Below are 21706 nucleotides of genomic sequence, written 5' to 3' on the forward strand. Positions count from 1 at the left end.
GAATATTTACTTGAGGCTTCTGTGAGAAGGTAAAAACCCCTGGGTCCACTCAAACCCCATGAACTGAGCTGAGGGCCAGCTGGACATTACTCTCAGCTGCCAAACATGGCCCTGTCAGCAGCCTGTGGGGGACGTAAGAGCTCAGTGCAATCCCCCAGCTATTGATCCCTCAATGCCAAAAGACTTCTCCTGACTGAGAAGTACTCTGGGAAGGGTTTGGCTGAAGTTCAGTGGCTTTTAGTGTGTCACACCACAAAGCATGTTTGTGGTACCCAGAAGAGACAGGTAACAAAAGTGAAAAACTGTCCAAGGATAATTACAATGTATCAGACTTTCTAAAGCCCTTTTACTTTCAGGAAAATGGCGGATGTTATTTTCTAACATGCAGAAGAAAATAAGAGGTTGCCCTATGAGGCAACAGTAACCCCGTTAAGTGCTCTCATGCCATGGTACGTGACCCAGCCATAACAGGTGAGTGACAAACCATGACGGCTTATGGCTCTCATGGAAGCAAGATGGCCTCAAAAGCAAAACTGGCTTAAAAACTCCTGCCCCTCCCTTTGCCATTCTCATCCATTTCTCACTGCTTACCCTCTAGGTAAGATAACCGTGGCAGCGCCGTACAAGGCACTGAACATGATATCACTGAAGTGATACAAATTGCAGGATCAGTATTGCTGAAAGATTATGGTTTATTCACATTATTTCAGTGTCATGGCTTAAAGTGCAGCTTCATATACATATTCCTCTGCACACTGTGGCAAAATAATTCTGAGTTTACCACCACCAGCATCATGGCTAATGCATTGTCCACTGTTGCGTAGGTTGAATCAGGAAACGTCCTACAATGCCACACAATTTGGTGGATCTTTTTTAGAAACGTAACTTTGCTACTGAGCTGTCTGCTCAGTAGCAGTAACCTTGCAAATTCTGTTGAAAAAATGGCATTAATACTATACTTTGCAAGTCAAAGATCATAGAATCATAGAATGGTTTGGGTTGGAAGGAACCTTAAAGATCATCTACTTCCAATCCCCCTGGGACACCTTCTACTACACCAGGGTGCTCAAAGCCCCATCTAGCCTGGCCTTGAAACCTTCCAGGGATGGGGCATCCACAACTTCTTTGGGCAACCTGTTCCAATGTCTCACCACCCTCACTGTGAAGAATGTTTTCCTTATATCTAGTCTAAAGCTGCCCTCTTTCAGTTTAAGGCCGTCACTCCTTGTCCTATCACTGCATGCAGTGTCCCTGGGACTTTCTCTTCTCCAGGCTGAACAACCCCAACTCTCTCAGCCTGTCCTCATAGGAGAGGAGTTCCATCCCTCTGATCATTGTTGTGGCCCTCCTCTGGACCTGCTCCAGCAGGTCCATGTCTTTCCTGTGCTGAGGGCTCCAGAGCTGGACGCAGGACTCCAGGTGGGGTCTCACCAGAGCAGAGGGGCAGAAGCACCTCCCTCGACCTGCTGGCCACCCTTCTTTGGATGCAGCCCAGGATATGGTTGGCCTTCAGGGCTGCAAGTGCACATTGCCAGCTCATGTCCAGCTTTTCATCCACCAGTGCCCCCCAGTCCTTCTTGGCAGGGCTGTTCTCAATCCATTCTCTGCCCAGCCTGTATTTGTGCTTGGGATTGCCCCAACCCATGTGCAGGACCCTGCATTTGGCCTTGTTGAACTACATGAGGTTCATGAAGATAAAATTATACAAGACATTCCAGAAAATTGAGTAGGGGTATTCACAGAAAGAAGCTACTGAGAAGAAGTAATTTGTATTACTGTTATCTTGTTCTACCCTCACATTTTCTGGCTTTCCTAGTTCAAGTTTGGCTGACACATTAGATATGAAATATTTTAACAGTCTAATAGAGATACAATGTTCTATCACAGCACTCTAATCCTTTTCATTATAGCAAGACAGCTAACCTATGGCATACTCAGTCTTTAAACAGCCATCAACAACAGCTTCATGGGAAAAAAGGATATCTAAGAATTTTTTTGTTTCTTTGCTCAAAACTGTACTTGCTCACAGTTTTCAGTTTCAAAGTACAAAACAAGCAGATAATCTGCTAGCTAAATCAGATTTTTTTCTTCCAGACAGGAGTTAAAGCAATTAACATGAAGCAGTGAAACTAAATAACAAGGTGCCACAAAAGTAGAAAGGAGACAAGGCCTACTGTAACTAGGGGAGTCGTTAGCCGTTAAAACAATATCCCAGAACATTATAAAAAGCTACGTATGGTGACAGTTAAAATTGCAAAATAAAAAATCATCCCTTAAATTGTAGAAAAGATCTACAATCATAGATGAGATCCCTTAGATTGTAGGTATCAACCTCCCCACGTACTTACACATGGCTGTTGATAATTCTCACACGAAAGAGCAAGGCTTTCAAGCTGATGGATTCAATGTACTGCAGGCTGGTAATCTGGGCACAAAGAACAATACATAGCACATCAAACAATGAGTTTCAGAAACAAGGTTTGTGACACAGAGCATGAAATACGTATTTTGGTGATTAAGCTAGTTAATTAAATGGAATCTGTTTTAGCAGTTTTACAAAATAGGTTTCCATCAGCTTGTCCCATTGCCATGCCCAGACTCACACCAGAACAGTTGCTCTACAGCTATGTGCTCCCATCTTCAGCACTTTCTAGAACAAACTTATGTGACAACAACTGGTGTGCTTGGAAAAAAGACGTGCATAGAGATTTCACCCACAGACTATGGCACCAAGTCTCAGATGGCATCTCTGATCACCTCAAATGCAACATTCCTCTTTTAGAAATATGAAAAAAATCTGTTTCTTCTTCTTTAAATATGGAAAAATATTCAAACATGTCTGCTTGATCAAAACCTAAGCAATGTAAATTCCAGTAACAAACAGCCCTCCAACTCTCAGTATAAAGAAAGATAGAGGTATACTTACGCACAAGAGTGCTTTCTTCCCATGTCTTTTACTTTCTCCCTCAGTAGCTCCAGATCCTAAATCTTTTCCCCTGCTCCTCTCATCATAACCAGGCATAGTTATCAGCAACCTTGCTGGGCTACCTGCTACTTTAGATCAGCTAAGAGACACTAAAAAGTTTAAAGAACACTGAACTTAGGAAAGCACGGGATGAAAAGGGAAACGTGGTGCAGAGCTGTAATCTTCAGTGCTTTCACTCCGCAAATGAGATGAGCTACACAAACATTGTCACACATCCATACTACCTGCCCATCAACACAATAAAAAATGTGCATTTGCTTACGTGAAACTAGGGTTACACTAGTTGATCTGCTTCAGTTCAACGAGTAAACTTTAGATATGTCAGGTTTATGCCTGAATGGGATATACTAGGGAAGCATTGCCTTTCACTAAACTTTCTTTTAATGGCAGTGCAAGGATGAACATTCATAGCTCTCCCATGACTGTCTTCTAGTTTGGTATCTGTAAGCCACAACAGATGAGTGATTACATAGGAATTAACATCTTACTCTTCTAAGTGTTAATTAAACAGCCGGTTCTCTTCTTGTAGCACACTACTTTTCCCCCTATCCTATGCATGTTTTTGAGAAGAGGAATCATAATCATCTTCCTCTCTTACCTACCTGTAATGTGTTCAAGAATTTACATCACAACACCTTTGTAACCACACTTAGCAGTTCTATTTTGTTGTACTGATTTTTTTTATTACTACACCTCGAAGTTATTCTAGAAATCAGCATGAAAGGTGCAGAAAAATAAATCTAGGGTGATTTAGCTTTGTTCCCCCTGCAAAATAAAACCTATTTTGAGTGGAGAAATCACCGAAAGGGATATTTTCTTAATATAGATTAATCTCTCTATATTTAGTTTTATCAACCTATAGCTAAGAAAAAAAAAACCTTCCTAAAGTGAAGAGTCAGAGTTTTGGCTTATACTGTTTTACAGAATTTTGGCAAATTATTTTTCAAAACAGTTTTCACACAGAGCTCTTTAACACAGTGACAGTAATAAAAGAGGTAAACTTGTATTGTTAGAGCAGATTATCATCAGCATTCTGCATTTGCCATAGAAAGCTTCATTAAAAGGAGAAAGAATTCCATTGCAATGTAAGAATGTAGATTTATCTAAAATATCACCTAATGAAATAAGGGTAATCTTTTGGTTTATGAATTACTGAGATCATAAAGAAGCAGACAAGTCTTGAAATCATGTTGCACTTCCACACAATTTGTAAATGCTTTTCTACACAAAGAACTTGACTAGAATAAGATAGCTATTCTTGACCAGTGTTTTGTGTGCAGACGTTAATTATAGGCTATTTTTATTATTCTAAAAAGGAGCCTCTATGGAAAGCTCTCCAAGAATAACTGTTAAACTGAGTATCTCAAACAAATTCTTCCATGTTGGTCTCTCTGTGCTGTTTAATAAAAATATTTTGACTACATTTAACTTCAAAAGATTAAAAATATGGATAGCAGTCTTGTACTCTTCTAACAAAGTACTTACAGTATTTTTAAGAATATCATTGTTCAGCAAAGTACATACAGAAGAAGATATATACATTAAATTAACTATATGCATTACAACCAGTTTTCCAATAATTCTGTAAATGCATTCAGAATACTCTCATTTAGTTGCTGGTGTCTCCCGCAATTGTATAAGCAAGTAGAGAAACCAGGATCTAGTTGTTGCTGAAAAAAAGAGGAATGTAAAGAAACTGAAAGTACTGTGAAACCATACTAGAAAGAGTCAGTTAGAGAAATGCTGGGGAGACAACCTGGTGCACTGGGTATTTGCTTCACTTTGCAAGAGAAACAAATAGTGAACAGAAAGAAAAAAAAAAAAATTATTCTGGCGTCATGACTGCATAAACCCTATGCATTCAAGTGGTATAAAAGTCATGTTAATGAAATCCAAATTTAACCCTATATGTGAGTCTATGTAGACGGGCAATTAGAAGCGAATGTTTACTGTGGTGGAAAGACTACTGTCCTAGCCTAAACTTCATCCCATTGTTTAATGAGATACCTTCTCCTCACCATTCATCTCTTCATTCCCTGCATCGAGTCATTGTCATTACATCAGCTTTAGCAGTCATCCTATCACCTATCCCTAAATTTAATTCCATAGTGCCATTTCTTAACATTCCCCACCTCTATACCTTTTCCACCAGGCTCCTCCCTTATATTTAAATTTTATATCAGCATGGTGTTTCTATCACCCTGCGGCTTTAAAGAGTAAAGCAATCCTACTGAAATCAGTGAAACTTTGTATATACTTGAAGTTACAATTGGTGGGGTCACAGGAAATAAAGAACTTCTTTGTTGCCTATGGAATGGTTTTTATTTTATTAAATGCATGCCATCACTATACTGGTAGTGTACACTGGACATATATATATGCACACATATTTTGCAGAAATATTACTTGCATTCTATACACATTTTTGAATATGAAAAAGAAGCTAAAAAGATTTTGATGTGAAAACCATCATGGGATCCCACTTTGGTCTCCATTAAGATAGCAGCTGGAGAGTTGATTTATAAATAATCTTTCCTCATTTTGCTACAGTCTAACAAAATGTAGCCAACGTTGCCGTTCTGATTATCACAGAAATGCTTGTGATGCGTTTCTTGTTATAGAACCCTATTACATCAGTAGTAACATATTTTGAAGATGTCACTAGAAACTACTGAGATGCATTAGTAACTGTCACAATGAGTAACTTCCCTCCATTGATAAATTTAAAGGGCCATTAAACCTCTTGGATATCTAATCGGGAATCTCCTCGGCTGGTATAAAGGATTAACGAGAAGGGCTTTGAAGGCCACCGTGGAGTCCATCTCTGTCCTCCGGTAGCGGGTGTGCCCTACGGCAGGTACGGCGGCATTTTGTCCGGCCCAGCTGCACAGGCACAAGCAGCCACTGCGATGACTTCGTCTAAAGTCTGCAACGTAAACCAGTTACGCCTCACCGTCACGTCTAAATTTTTGTTTGGTGCTTTCGCCCTGTTACGCCTGCTTCCACCCCGGGTGGAAGCATACCGACAGGGACTGTGGTCTCATCTGAGAAGTTTAAGCTTTCCGTAATGACAAGTTTATCCTGTTGCATCAGACGTCCTTGTGCTGATGAAGATCTCACAGTTTAATAAATAAGTAAATAAACCGGAGGGAAGAGCTGCAGAGTGCAACGCAGTACAGCCGCGGGATGCGCGGGGGCATGGCGCTGGCCCCGCGGCCAGGAGGAGGAGGAGAGCTCCGGGGCGCGGCAGGGAAGTGCGGGCGGCAGGCCAGAGCGCAGCCCCGCAGCCAGCCCCGGCTCGGCGCGGAGCGGGGAGGCGCCTCCCCGGACACGTTAAAAGTTTTGGGGCGGCGGCGGTGGCAGAGGAGGGCTGGAGGGCGCGGCGCCCCGGCTGCCGCACCTGCTTCACGGCAGCCTCCCCGGGCGCCCCCGGCCCGCCAGGCGCCGCCCCGCTCCCCCGGGCCGCGCCGCGCCTCACGCCCCGCCGGCGTCGTTCGGCCGTTATTAGCCGCTGCGGCCGGCGGGGAGCGGCCGTTGCCGGGAAGATGGCGAGCCCCAGCCTCCGCCTGCTGTTCTTCGGTTACTTGGGGGTCCTGAGCTGTGAGTGACCGCGTCCCTTCCCCCCGGAGTGGGCGTGGGGGCTATCGCGCACCGCTCCCTCCGGGAGCGTCCCAGCCTTAGGGCTCCTCGCCCCGCTGCGGCGGGGTGTCCGGGGGACGGTCCCCCCGAAGTGGGGTGTCTGTGCCTGTGGTGAGCGGGGAGGGCGCGGCCCCTTCCCTGGCCGCCGCCCGGGCCCTACCCTGCCGCGCCCCGCCGGGAGCCGCGGCCCGGGGAGCCTCCGGCGGGGGCGAGGGGAGCCGCGGCGGGGGGGTCCTCCCTCGTCCCCGGGGCGAGAGGAGCCGAGTCGCGGCTCCGGGAGCGAAGTAAGCGCGAAGGCGTCCTTCGCCGCAGCGGGGAGTGCGCGCTGATTGCTTCCATGTGTCCCGTTTTCCCGCAGCTGTAACCTGTTTAAGCCGGGCCTGTTTCAGCGCAAGCCAGTGGCTTTCTGCAGTGATGCAAACTTTAGGATGCGGGCTGCGTAGTTTGCTTTTCTGGTGGCCTTTACAAGATGAAATGAGTAAGGGACGGGGGCGTGTTTTCTGTTGTCAGCACTGGATGCTGCAGCTCCAGAACAGACTCAATGTTTCCAATATTTTTGTGGTCCTATTGTCTAACTCCTTAAAAACAAAGGGGGGTGCGGAGGAGATGTTAAAATAAGTTGGTAAAAGCTGTCCCACCCAGAAGAGGACATGGAAATGAGAAAAAAACAGGGCTACATACCTGCAAAGAAGCAGTGAATTAATATACAGTGTTAACAGCACCAGTGTTGTAGTAAGGCTGTCACTTTCAGATCATGTCTTCCTGTGCTCCTGTTGTATGCTTCTTGTGGCTTGCTGGTATTTTAGGGAAAGAGGCCATACATAGAAATAATGTCTTGAGAAAATAATTATGTAGCACAGTCTTGACAATGATGTGATGACCTGGGACCAGCCTGGGCCAGGTTCTCAATCCGCTGTGGATGTGGGACACCCACAGTGCTGATGTTGGGTATGTTTTGTAGCTTACCTTTCATTCCTCCTCACCTAATAGAAATTTGTTTGTGTGTAAACTCCTTTTTTTCAGAGGAGGGATGAGTCCTGTCAAGGAGAGACTAAAAGTGATGCATGTCTCTTAGATGTTTGGTTTGGTGGCAGTTTTTCTTTTCCTCCCTCTTTGCTTCGATGAGACCTTATGGAGATTTTTGGCTGTTAGATGCGCAGCAAGCGCAAGCTTTCTCTTTTACCTAGTAAATAATAGTAAAAATTATTTTCTTTGATTTTGTTTTCTTTGTTTGTTGTTAATTGTGTGGGTATATCTGAGCGCATGAGGCTGCTGTGGTTTTTTTGGTGACGGGTTTCAGCATCTTCAGGCTGTGCAGCTTTCTGATTAGTTGCATCTGTTGGCAGTGCTGACTTTGACCAGTAAGGAAATGGTAGAGGGTAGTTTGGAAGTAGTACGGTGGATCAAAGTCTAGTGCCTGTGTTGTTGTCAGACTTGCATTTTTTTTTTTCCCCCTCTCCCTGTCCCATCTGGTGGGGAGAAAATTTACCAGCAAGGTGCTGATCAGAAGTTGTTGTGTGAAAAAAGTGACCGTAGGTGGGTGTGCAAATGCTGATTGCTTGTGTGAGCAGGAGGAAATCCAGGCACCCGGGAGTCAGCTGCTGCTCCTGTGGCTGGTGTATGTTAACATTAACAATAAGACTGACCAACACTGGTATCCAAATCAGACGTATGGGCTGAGTCATTTCTTATGTGGGACTGGGGGCCAATGTGCCATGGAGATAGTGAGGAATGGGCAGAAACTAAAGAGGAAAAGAAAGTAGTGGTTGATACATGATGCGTGTGAATGTTATATTGTGGAGTAGGTCTAGAAAGCTTGCTTGGTAGTTTAGCTGCAGAAATTAAGAGCTGTGTAAGTTGGTCAAAGGACGTCAGCATAGCCAAGAACAGTGCAGAGGTAGGTGAGGTTTGGATTGCTTTTCAGTGAGAACCTACTAAGAAATATAATGACCTGCAGAAATAGTGGTTTCTCTGAGTTAAAGCTTCTTTAATTTAGGGGAAAATAAGGGAGTTGGAGGTCTTCAGTCATATTCTCTGTCAGCATTAACTCCTGAAACTGATGTTACTTGGAAAGTTTTAAAAGGTGCCATAGTCAGACTTGTGAGCTCTGTTGGCAAGACAGTTAGAAAATGCACAGACATTATTGTTATTAATCATCATGGCTACTCTGGAGGAGGTAGTATGTACTTATGAACTGGCCTTTTTGTGAAGCTTGTAGGTGTGATTTTTTTTTTTTTTTTTTTTCCTTGCAATAGCATACATAAGAAATTAAACTTATGCTGGTGATGCTGGAAGCAAATACAGTACAATGTGTCTGTGTGAGGACAATGCAGAGGAAATAAATAGTCTTACATAAATTTTTGATGGCGCTCACTCATGTTGTTTGAGCAATAAATAAGGTGAGGTTTTGTTTGTTTGTTTATTTTTGGCTTTAAAACAAACACTCTAGTGCTCAGGAATTTTTCAGCCAGATACAGAGGTTCTAGACAAAAAAAACCTTTTGTCTTTTCCCCTGCCACCACAAGAAATTGTAAAGCATGACATCATTGGCTGTAGGTATTGACAGTGAAAGTCTTTAAACTATGCTTTCCTGATTATACGTGATGTACAACTGATGTATTCAAAATTGAGAATATTGTCAACCCCCAGTCTTCTGTTGAACCCTCTTTGCTGGATTAACCTGGTAGGGATTTACTCTGATTTCTAAATCAGAGTCCATATTCAGGTGAGATGGGATTTCTTAAATCTGTAAGACTGTACTTCCCTAGTAATATCTGTACAACATAATACTATAAACCAGACTACCTATTTTTTGGGGAGGGAGTAGGGGGAAGGGACATCAAAGGAAGGTTCTGTCTCTTGCTGTTTTGAGAAGCAGTATTTCTTTGCTAGTAGTCTACAAACCTGCACAGACTCTTGGACACCGTAACATAGGCTGTGAGATAACAGTAATATTCTTAAATATAAACAAACAAATGAAAATTAACTACAGAAAAACAATGTTTGTTTCTAATGTTCAGCCTAACTTTTTTTATTTATGACACTGGTGACACTGCACAAAATACCCAAAACAGATTAAAAATTGAGGACTTGGTTGGAAGACCTTCTTGTCTCTTAGAGGGAGACATGCTCCTCTCTCTACCTTACGTTACAACTTTCACAATTTCACTCTCTTGGTTAGATCAGAAGGGTGCAGAAGAAACTTTGGCTGCGAGTCATTGGCATGTCTCTCAGAAATCATGGTCTTTGCTGCATTTGAGCAAGTCATGCTATTTCCCTTAAACCTAGGCATGGTTCTTGGAAGGGGCTCTCGATTTCTGAGAGGCCTCAGCCAGAAGCAATGCTGTTCTGTGGTAAGGGCTTTGTCTTCCTCCTCTCTCTCTCCAGCAGAAAGGAGGCAGAGCGAACTGGTTGCTGGCTGGCCCTACGGTATCCTTGGTTCAGGTTACTGGCCCCACAGCCTGCTATTGGATGTGCAAAAGAAAAAATGAGGGTCTGTCTTCCCTCACTGCATACAGGGGACAGGAAATGTACCTGGACGTGTCACATCAAGACGATGGCGGTTCTCTTGTTTTCTTCTGTTTAAGGTATGTGAGTGGAGGACTTGCTTTTGCTGTCACTTGGCCTCTGAGGTCCTGTTTTCTCAGCTTTAACGTTGCAACAATTCTTTGTTCATCTCGTAGGACATGTATTTCTGGTAATTGTTAATACCGTAGGGCATCTGGCATTAATAATAAGAGTTAAAAATACCACTGTGATTAGCAGATCTAATTGAGCCTGGATGAGGTCTTCTCATCAGCCATTTAACTGAATTAGACAAAGATATTTTTGCAATTGTTTCCTGTATTATACCTATATTTCCTACTGGAGACAGTTTTGGCAGCAACACAGTAGCTGCCAGGTTCTGCTGCAGAAACTGGCTGATGACATCACAAATTATTAGGTAAGAACTCGCATGTACTTGAACTTTGACTTCACCTTTTCTCTTTACCTTACTGACAACAAAATGTGTGGGATCATCTTTTGTGAGTTAGAGCTACCAAACTTGTCTGCATCCATTGACTAACCCCAAACGTTATTGGGGGTGTGTGCAGACCTGTTCTTAAAGCACCAAGCTAAAAATGTTAGAGAAGGCTTTTACCCTTCCTCAAAGGGTGCCCCAAGGGCTTTAGCTCCTTCTCTCTCGTGACCACCAGCGCTTGAGAAGTCCTCTTCTTAAGTGTGGGAGAATCTTCTTGTACAACTGATATTTAAAAAAAAAAATCCAGTTTTTCTCCTAACTTCACATGAGTAAATAATAGTGATAGATCTTCACTGAAGACAGACAGCGACATACATGTGAATCTTCTACAGTAGCAGTAAGCAAGCTTCCTTTGTTGCGGGGAGGGATGTGGGTTTGGGTTGTCAGTGCTTTTGGAGGGGCTAGTAATTTAGTGCTGAAATTGGGATTTAAAATTTTGCATATGGTATGATCTACTTAGAGTCCATCAACACTCAAAATGTCATCTTTCTTTTGGAGCACTTCTGAAGACAGTTTATCATAGGTTCCCTGCAGCTGGCAATCCCTTCTAGGAATACTTTTCTCAAAGTAAGGCTTAGTGTTGTACTTTCCCTTAGCAATGCTAGAGGTGACTCCGGTGTAAATGCTTATGTAAAGGAGGATTATTAAGAAATGTTCTCATAGCCAGAAATGTCCACATTGCAATATAAATATCTTGTATATCAAAACAGTTGAAGCATAAGGTAGACTTTTGTATTTGTCATTTCAGACTATTTGCCAGGGCAATATGGAATGGCTAAATTAAGGTTCCCTTGAAGTTATACAATGATATCAAACAACAAAAAAATTTGCTTAAAATGGAGTCTTTGTAGATGTATACAATGAACTATCTTATTGCTGTTTTTTCTTCTTTGGCTGGTTGGGGTTTTTTTCTCCACTGTGATTAACTTTGTGGCACTATGGCAAATATGTGGGGAAAATAGATGGTTTACAAGTTCTTACTTTATAGTTTAGTGGCTAATTTACAATGGGGTGAGCTCTTTAATGGACACTGAGGGAAATGTTATGTGGAAGCTGAAAGGCAATTAATTAACCTGAATGGAATTAATTATTGGTAAGCTCACGTTCCTCCCCCCCCCCCCCCCCCCAATTTTGTAAAGCTAGCTTTGTTACAGTTTTACTGTTTGGCATGTCTCTTCCCATCCCAAATACTTTTCAAAGAACTCTCAGTTTTAACAAAACATTTCTGCAGAAAGCATCTTCCTCAGTGTTGTATGTGATTGTGCTGTAATTCTACCACAGGAAGCTTAAAACAAATATTATGGTGTCTTGTAATCAAGAGAAAAGATTTGTTTCCTTCATCTAAATACTGGGTTCTTTTAGGGAAATGAATATGTATTTCAAAGAATGAGACAGCAAATGAGGCTGGAGGAGCATTGAATGATTGCCAGTGCTTGTGCTCACCTCAATTTCCAAAGTCACTTTTTTTTTTGGAGGGCTCCAATGAGTTATGTCACCTCTGTGCTCACAGTTTGAGTATATCATTGAGCACTCAAGTGCTTATATAAAATTTCTTAAACGAGGCAGAATGTGAGCTTGGCAGCTGAACATCTGGTCCTGTTCACTTGTCGGTTTCTAACATACACTTGGAGGTGAAGAAGCTTTTGGAGAGGGAAGAATGGGAAAATAGCCATTTCTGAACAGTAGCAAGTAATACAACAGCAGTAATTGTTGAACCACTAGTAAGTCTATAACCCCTCCTGGTTAACAGGAATTAAAGCAGGCATCCAGTTTCTCTCAAAGACTATTTGCAGGGGAAAACATGATAGTAAAATCTGGTAATAAGCCTTTTTGAATGCTTGCTTTTTATAAGTTCAAAACTTAGCAGTTTTCAGTAAGAGATGGGAAGATCACACTTGTGTTGAAATAGCTACAACTTGATCCTGGCTGTTTTAAAAAGTAAGAGATGGGCCAGACTTGAGCTGGAAAGAACAGACCCTACAGGTATGAAGTTTCAATCGATATATTTACATGGCTTTTGTCTGGATTAAATTCTTAAGGGTTGAACATGCTCTAAAGCCTGTCCAAACCACTGTATCAGGCTCAAAGGGAAACAAAACATATTACTGTCTGGATGGAAAGTCATGTATTACAGGGTTGTTTTGGTACCAGATAATGTTAACAATAGGGGCTGTATTTGCTGTTCACAAACTGATAGCATAATACTTGGAGGTAATGATAGAATATGCATTCTTGAGAAGTGACTTTTGCTCAAATGAATATAATAAAGAAACCAAAATGATTATGTATTGTATCTCAGCCTGCAGAAAGTGCCCAGTATGAATTGGGATAAATTCTTGGGGGTGGTATGCTAAGGACTTGTGTATGTAGGCTAAAGCTGCGTTAAAGTTGGAGGAGTGTTTGTGCTTGCCATACTTGTAAACATATGAGGAAATGATATGCAGAAAACCAGAGTTTGAATACATATTATGTGAGTTAGCAGTGTACTGCTTGAACGTATAGACAGTACTTATCTTGGGGAGGCCCTTGTTCATTACTGAAGCCTCCTAGTAGCTGTACTGGCAAAAATAAGTAAAAATGCATCACCTGGAATGATGTCTGTAGAATGCATAGATGTGTTTAGGTGCATGTTATGGCTAGCTTTTGTGCTCCAGTACCCTCTCTGTTCCTATAAAATGGTCTTAAAAAGTAAATGTTGGTTCTTTGCCCTTTGACTGTTGTACCACCTAAACTGATTTTCTGCCCTTCCTCCAGTCTTTTAAGCTAGCCAACCACAAAGTTGAGGAAACTCTCTCTTAAACCCCTGGCTTATTGTTTGTGGCTCTCGTTTTATGTACCCTTGTGCCAGATTGACTGGGATTTCGGGGAGTGTGACAGGGCTTTGAAGCTTTGACACTTCAAATTGATGGTGGTGAGCACTTCTGAAACTGGGATTCAAGCAAACAGTCCCATGTATTTACTAACGAAGGGCTATACTTCTGTATTTTGGGAGGCTGCTTCCCTGCCTAAATACTGAAAAATCTGAGAGGGCATAGTGGCTGGGGATGAGAATTAGGGGCTCTGGTGTGCTGAGACCCATGGAGGACTGCTGCCTGGGAGCCCCTGCGGCTCTGGCTTGAGACGGTGCTCAGTGGTGTCGGCTGGGGTGTTCTGAGCTGCCGTTTTCATGCTACAGAGCTTTGCTGGGTTAGATTGATTTGTGTTACGGTGTTGAGCTTGCTTGAGAGCCTGAACATTTTTAAAACGCAGACTGGGGGAAGTCAGGCCCTGCTGAGAATAAAGCACTTAGCTGACCCATGCTACAGAAAAGGTGTGTGCGTTGACTCTTAAGTTGTGCAAGTTAATTCTAAACAAAAATATATGCTTTCTGTAATAAATGTGACATGACTGAAGATTTTAAATGCTGCTGCTGAATTAAATGATTAGATTTTAATGTGATGTCTTGCCAATTAAGATGTTATATGTCAAGATATGGAAAAGGGTATGAATTTTAGTAACTTCTAACAGATAAATGGATATATTTCATTGCTTGAGACTTAGAAGATTATAACTGATCGGTGACTTATACTGCACATAAACAATTCCAGCTTGTTTCAGATGTTTGCAACTCCTCATTGTAGGAATAATTAAATAGAGAAGGATTATCTCTAAAAACAAAGTATTAGAATATCAAAGGAAGACTGATATCACTGGTATCTGCTTAGCACTGTTCAGAAACAAAAATACATTATAAATGTTGCTGGCCTGAGTTCTTTTATTGTGTGGTGTTGGTTTATTTGGTTTTTTATTTTTGTGTCTCTGTCCAAGGCCCTGCTTTTCTTTTGAAGAACAAACATGTATCACACAGTTCTCCCTGGAAGGTGGGGAAGGGGTGTGTGTCTCTCTTACCCCCCCACCCCCCACCAATGTCCACATAAAATCCAATTGAAAGATCATTAATGGCAATGCTTCAATGTTGGAAGAGTTTGTGAAGAAAAGGTCTTTATCCTCTGAGAAGACTTAGTAGCTTTCCATTTAAATGTCAGTAAATATTTTAATGTGAAAGGTAAATGTTTTAATTTTAGTCAATATTTGAGTATTCTTTGTATCTTGCAATGAATGCCACTGTTGCCTTCTGTTCACCAACATAATGGTCCTCCCTGGTGTAATATGATTCACTGATACGCAAGAATGTCGTAATCATTTGAGAGGCTCCTGAAAGGAAAAACAATATTTCAATATTGGAATAGAGCAATACAGCATCTGAAAATGTAAAAGAGTGGGAGGGTTGGGACAGCCAGGTAGTAGTAAGCGCTCATAAGATTTTTGTTATGATGCTCTTGTAGTATTGGAGTGACTAGTAAAGCAAACAAATTCACACTCCAAATTCACTGGTAACATCAAAGTTGGTGCCTGGGAGAGGACTTAGAGAGAAGTAAGCAGATGCACCCATAATGGCAGTATGCTTAGACATCAAGAAGCAACCCGCCGGGCTGCGTTAGTGTGTGGTTTTGCTACTTGCCATACAGTCCAAGAGGCCTTCACATAATTCTATTTATAAGTCAATTGCTTTTTTGTTGTTGTTGTTTTTCCTTTTCTAAATAAGACCTACATCCTGGACATCAGCTGGTGCTGTTTGAATCAAGTGATACAGAAGTCTTCTGATATATTTTAGGCATAAAAAGTAAATGTGATTCTTCTCTTTCTATGTGTTCCGTTCAAGTGTTGTTGGAATGATGGCTCCAGAAGTTAATGTACTTACAGCACTCATCTTTAGAGCCTTTCAATAAATAACGTTCATGAGTGTAAAAATCATCTGGGGAAGCTGTTTATCAACAGGGAATTGGCACCATATGTAGAGAGACTAACTAAAAAATTGTTTTCAGCTCTACTTTTCCCCTGTCACTTCACACTCTATTTCTTACTTCATTCATGTTCCAGTTGTGTCTCTAGCTGAGTCCTCAAGACCGTAACGATCCGCACACAGTTGCTGTTAGTTTTCCAGATGTCTTCAAATTCTTAGTCCCCTTTTTTAGGGGAGAAGAGAGGGAAGGCAGTGCTACAAAGGTTTTGCCCAGTTGCCAAAGAGTGCAGTGGCTTTCTAACATAAATAGCTGTTGGGAGAATGCACTGATTATTGTGAGAGAAGAATAAAATGATGTCTCTTTAAGCATTTGAACTTATTTAAAGTTTATTCAAAGCTTTTGAAAGCTATGTAAATGGAGAAACAGGAGGGGGATGGCCAGTTCTTGTATGTACAGACTTTCAGGTGCAGAACATTTTTCTTGAGTTAAAGCAAACTTAATGTCCTCTACAGAATATCATAGCTGTGCAGTAGTTTTCCTTATCTTTTTAAGCTAGTCTACAGTCCAACAAAATGTCACAGAACTTCTGTTTTCCTATGAAAATATCATAACACTGTAAGACAAATACTTAGTCTTCTAGTAAAATAATAGAACCTAAAAGAATAGAATATCTATAGAACAAAATCTATTAAACCAAAAAGATCGTTTTACACTTCACTTTGGAAAGCTGGGAATAAGTCAGTATTTAGGATCAGCCTAACGTGATAAATTTTGAACACAACTAGTTTTAACTTAATCTAAGGGGAGGGGGGCACAGCTGAACTTGGATCTTATTGGCATCTCTAACAGTTGATTCTATACATCAGTGTATGCTCCCCCTACTCCCAAAGCAAAAGAGCAGCTTGGAGGTAGAACAGGGTGGACAAGGAGCAGAGCTGCTGTTCATTACTGAAGCGCTGCTGTACCTATGGATTCCAGCAGAAATCAGATGTTACAAGCAGTCAACATGCTATTGGGAGGGGATAGGGAGGAATTTGCCCTTCTTCTGAAGTTGAATTATGTCACATTGCATGAATACAAAGAGGAGAGGGACAAATCATAACTAGAGAGAATATCAATCAAACTAACAGCATAGCTTGTGTGTCCAATATGTACCTAAAGAAGATGACTGCTGTCCTAGTAACGCTGTTTGCAGGCATACTATTTAAATTAGTATGTCCAATATAGATACGTTAGTAACTTAAAACATATTCAGTTTTGGGGTGGGACTAATAATCTGAAAACCAGAAAAACTATCTACTGCATCATGTTGCTGTTAAGGTGGCAATCCTGCACCTATATGCTGCATTTGAATCCATTATAGCTTTATGGAGCTCTGCTGAAATCTTGTATGTAAAAATGTGGTGTGAACTCTGATTATTTCAGACTGTCAGTTGTGGTGACTGAAGGGTAGACAGTCCATGTTCTTTAGCAGCCCCTGCCTTGGGATGAGAAATATGTGCTGTGTGGACTGATAGTATCCAAGGAAGCTCTTATGGCTAAATGTGGCAAGGGTCTTAGTTAAGAAATCAGACTGTTTAAGTAGAAGGTATGTGTAGACTGGGCTATGAAGACTTGAGTTCTGGCCACAGTCGTAAAGGATAATAAAAAATGTTTTTACAAATATATTAACAACAAAAAGAGAGGCAAGGAGAATCTCCATCCCCTACTGGATATGGCGGGGAACATTGTCTCCAAGGACGAGGACAAGGCTGAGGTACTTAATGCCTTCTTCGCCTCAGTCTTTAATAGCCACTCCAGGTATCCACAGGATATTCAGCCCCCTGAGCTGGAAGATGGGGATGGAGAGCACAATGTACTCGTCATAATCCAGGAGGAAGCAGTCAAGGACATGCTAAGCCACCTGGACACCCACAAGTCTATGGGGCCTGATGGGATCCACCCGAGAGTACTGAGAGAGCTGGCGGAGGAGCTTGCCAAGCCACTCTCCATCATTTATCAGCAGTCCTGGTTAACAGGGGAGGTCCCAGAAGACTGGAGGCTTGCCAATGTGACGCCCGTCTACAAGAAGGGCCAGAAGGAGGATCCTGGGAACTACAGGCCTGTCAGCCTGACCTCTGTTCCAGGGAAGATTATGGAGTGGTTGGTCTTGAGAGTGCTCACAGGGCATCTGCAGAACAGCCAAAGGATCAGGCCCAGCCAGCATGGGTTCATGAAAGGCAGGTCCTGCTTGACCAACCTGATCTCCTTCTATGACCAGGTGACCCGCCTAGTGGATGAGGGAAAGGCAGTGGACGTTGTCTACCTGGACTTTAGTAAAGCCTTTGTCAGCGTCTCCCACAGCATTCTCCTGGAGAAACTGGCGGCTCGTGGCTTGGACAGGTTTACTCTTCGCTGGGTGAGGAACTGGCTGGATGGCCGAGCCCAGAGAGTTGTGGTGAATGGCGTTAAATCCGGCTGGCGGCCGGTCACGAGTGGTGTTCCCCAGGGCTCGGTTCTGGGACCAGTCTTGTTCAATATCTTTATAGATGATCTGGATGAGGGAATTGAGTGCTCCCTCAGTAAGTTTGCAGATGACACCAAGCTGAGTGGGAGTGTTGATCTGCTGGAGGGTAGGAGGGCTCTGCAGAGGGATCTGGACAGGCTGGATTGATGGGCAGAGGCCAACTGCATGAGGTTTAATAAGGCCAAGTGCAGGGTCCTGCACTTTGGCCACAACAACCCCATGCAATGCTACAGGCTTGGGGAGGAGTGGCTGGAGAGCAGCCCGGCGGAAGGGGACCTGGGGGTGCTGGTTGACAGCCGGCTGAATATGAGCCGGCAGTGTGCCCAGGTGGCCAAGAAGGCCAACAGTGTCCTGGCCTGTATCAGGAATAGTGTGGCCAGCAGGAGTAGGGAAGTGATTGTGCCCCTGTACTCGGCACTGGTGAGGCCGCACCTCGAATCCTGTGTTCAGTTTTGGGCCCCTCACTACAAGAAGGATGTTGAGGTGCTGGAGCGTGTCCAGAGAAGGGCAACGAAGCTGGTGAGGGGTCTGGAGCACATGTCTTATGAGGAGCGGCTGAGGGAACTGGGGTTATTGAGTCTGGAGAAGAGGAGGCTGAGAGGAGACCTTATCGCTCTCTACAACTACCTGAAAGGGGGTTGTGGCGATGAGGGTGTTGGTCTCTTCTCCCAAGTAACTAGTGATAGGACAAGAGGAAATGGCCTCAAGTTGCGCCAGGGGAGGTTTAGATTGGATATTAGGAAAAATTTCTTCACTGAGAGGGTGGTCAGGCATTGGACCAGACTGCCCAGGGAGGTGGTGGAGTCGCCATCCCTGGAAGTGTTCAAAAAAACGTGTGGATGTGGCGCTTCAGGACATGGTTTAGGGGACATGGTGGTTCTGGATTAATGGTTGGACTTGATGATCTTAAAGGTCCTTTCCAACCTAGTGATTCTGTGATTCTGTGAATATCTGTAAGCTCTGAAATGGACACTTTCACCTGTGAAAGAGTAATTAATTTTTTTTTGTAAGGAACCTGTTCCTTATCTGCCCTAAACCAATACCTGGCACTCATAAACATAAACCATAAAAGCTTATGGTCATATTTTACAAAGGTGCTTTCAGCAGAAACTGTTGAACTTAGTTGGTGATGAGCTCCTCTTCTAGAATAGGAGTGCTGGTAGCAATCTATTATTCAACAAGCCATCTTGTTCCCTTACTTGATTTCTTGACCACTCATAGCTCTGCTGATGCTAGCTCTGTACCATCCAGGCTCATTGCAAGCAGCTCAGCCCTGCAACAACGGTGAGAATAAATATGTAAATGTGTCCAGATCTTCTTCTTACTAAAATACATTGTTCTGTGAATTTAAAGTTGAACTCTGAAGACCTTGTGTTCTGTTTGGGTTCCATGGGATCGCAGTGCTTATGCTGATGTGCATCTGCCTGTATAAGGTGTGCCAGCATAGTCCTTGGCCTGCTCCTCAGTCATCTTTCTCAAAAAGAGATCCTTAAACAGAAATTCGTTGACCTGAGTTGAAGGAGCACAAGCACCTTCAAAGTAGTATTATTTAGTCTTATTTCTAAAGGAAATGTCAATTTAAGCAATAATAGTGTCACACAAGTTTCTAGAGCATCAATATCTCATGAGCTGTTGGTTATGAAGGGAATATGGGCAGAAGTAGGCAAAGCAGATGGCAAAATAGTAGTTTAAAGCAGCATATATGCTTATCTGGGAGTCATGGTTTCATGAAATGTTGATCTATTGACTCTAACAAGTGTTCTAGAAATGTAACACATGGGTTTTGATGATACTATATCTTAGGTGCACTGTGGAGTATTCCAGATATAGCCATTTTAGCCACCAGACTTTTAAGGACCAAGTTGCACTTGAGAAGGTAGTGACCCAGGGGGCTGAATCCTTAACCAGATATGGTTTGTTATTTAAAAAAAAAAAAAAAAAACACCAAAAAAATTCCCAGCTCTACATGTTCCTGGCACTATTTCTGTCTCTGAACTGTGACTAGGTTGACTATTTAATTCTGACAAGAGTATTTGTCTTCCATACAAATCATTCTGTCTGCTGGATTATTTTTTTTGTTGTAGTTTTACAGCATTACAGAATTGCTGACATCCTTTTTTGTTTCATTTTTCTGAGAGTGAAACAGCTGGTATTTTCTTAGTTTAAGTACCTGCAGACAAGATCATCAAATCCTATTACATGAAGCAGCAAACCGGTGAATTGTGAATGTTAGCTCACATACTGAGCTTTCCTTTCTTCTGAGGCAAAGTAACAGAGTGTTTCATTAGCAAACCTTACCCAAATATTCTCAAGGATGTGACTCCTAACACATCTCTTCTGTTGAAAAGCTGTGATAATCACCAAGTTAACATGTATGCTTGATTTAAAAATAAATAAACAAAGCCAACAAAGCACAGAGTTACTCTGTTATGTTTATTCCTATTTCCTGTGTAACTTTCCAGTGTTGTTGTTCTAATGTTTTCTAATCTGAATACCCATATGTTGTTTTGCTTGTGTAGCTTTTAATGTGATGAAGACTGTAGCGGTTTTTTGTTGGTGTGTTTTGGTTTTGGTTTTTTTTATGCTCTTCATCCCCTTTAAGGAAAACTTGGCACCTATTATACTGCGACCTATTGTTCCTAGCTCTACCTTCCGGAGGATTTCTTCTAATCACCATTCTCCTTTAAGTGTGCGAAATATCTTCTGTTTGTTCTAGCTCCTCTTGATACATATCAGCCTTAATTGAATTGAAGGAGTGGCTTCAGTCTTGTTCAAATGTGCCAGAACGTTCTTCTATAAAATTTGATAGTAAAGAACTAAATTATCTATTAAAGGCCTGTAGAATTAGGGCTAAAGATATGCATTCGTGCTGTAAACTACAATGTTGATTGAAAGTAATAGTCATCAAACAGGACTGTTAGTCTCTTCCTGCCAGAAGCAGCTACTGAGCAAACTTGGCAGTGTAAGAGATGATGTGTGAATGAAAATGGGATGAGCTAATTTGGCAATTGCATTTGGATTATTAGGAATGGTTCACCAAATTCTTTTGGCCAGGAGAGAAGTGGTCATGTTCCCAGCTCATATTAGCAAAAAATCTGGTCTGGAGGAAAATAGTTAAAAAGCTACATTCAGTGCTGTTTTTTACTAAAATTTTAGGACTGCAGTCCTCAAATTCATCATTTGAGTGAAATTTGCTCAAGAGAAAACACTGTTGCCACCCCCAGTTGTTGGAAAAATTGCCTCAGAAATCCCAAATTCACAAAGGCCTTTGCTGAGTGTTTGTATTTAAAGAGCATCCTACTGCTTTTGGAAAGACTCTGACTTTTTTTTTTTTTTTAATGGACATGCTAGCTACAATGAAGTCACTGTATGTCCCAAAGTCAGCAAAAATTGAATGGGACAAAGCCTGTGTAAAGCCCTTTTTTAAAAAACTCACCACAAGGAGTTATTCTTACATCTGTTGCATATTAGTATAGAAATATATTGTAGGTCAGCATTTTCTTTGAGAACAAGTTTTTTTTAATTAATTTCAGATTTATCATCCCCTTCAGTGAGGGACATAAAGTGACAATGCTGACTTGGCTTTGATTATTACACTTTGCTGAAAATGAGACATTTGGGCATAGTTGGTCAAATCAGCTATCCTACCTGATACTTAGGATCTGTTTGCAATGCACAGTTCTGGTTAGTTAGCTACTCATACACCTCTAGAAACCAGACCTTAATACATACTCACACGTACTCATCCTCCGCAGTGAAAGCGCTTTGTA

At 42.1% G+C, this 21706-nt stretch overlaps 1 protein-coding gene across 1 annotated transcript in view; it reads left to right on the top strand.

The window, feature by feature from the left end:
• Nucleotides 1-6531: 6531 nt before the first annotated feature.
• Nucleotides 6532-21706, top strand: part of JAM2 (junctional adhesion molecule 2) — a gene marked incomplete at both ends in the record, with an annotated part of 39670 nt that continues 24495 nt past the window's right edge. The window contains one exon of the mRNA XM_082014270.1: nucleotides 6532-6586. Coding sequence (XP_081870396.1) covers nucleotides 6532-6586 — 55 coding nt within the window. The remainder of the gene's footprint in view (nucleotides 6587-21706) is intronic.

This window comes from Phaethon aethereus, assembly GCF_964289735.1.
Source record: "Phaethon aethereus genome assembly, chromosome: 1".
Lineage (NCBI taxonomy): Eukaryota > Metazoa > Chordata > Aves > Phaethontiformes > Phaethontidae > Phaethon > Phaethon aethereus.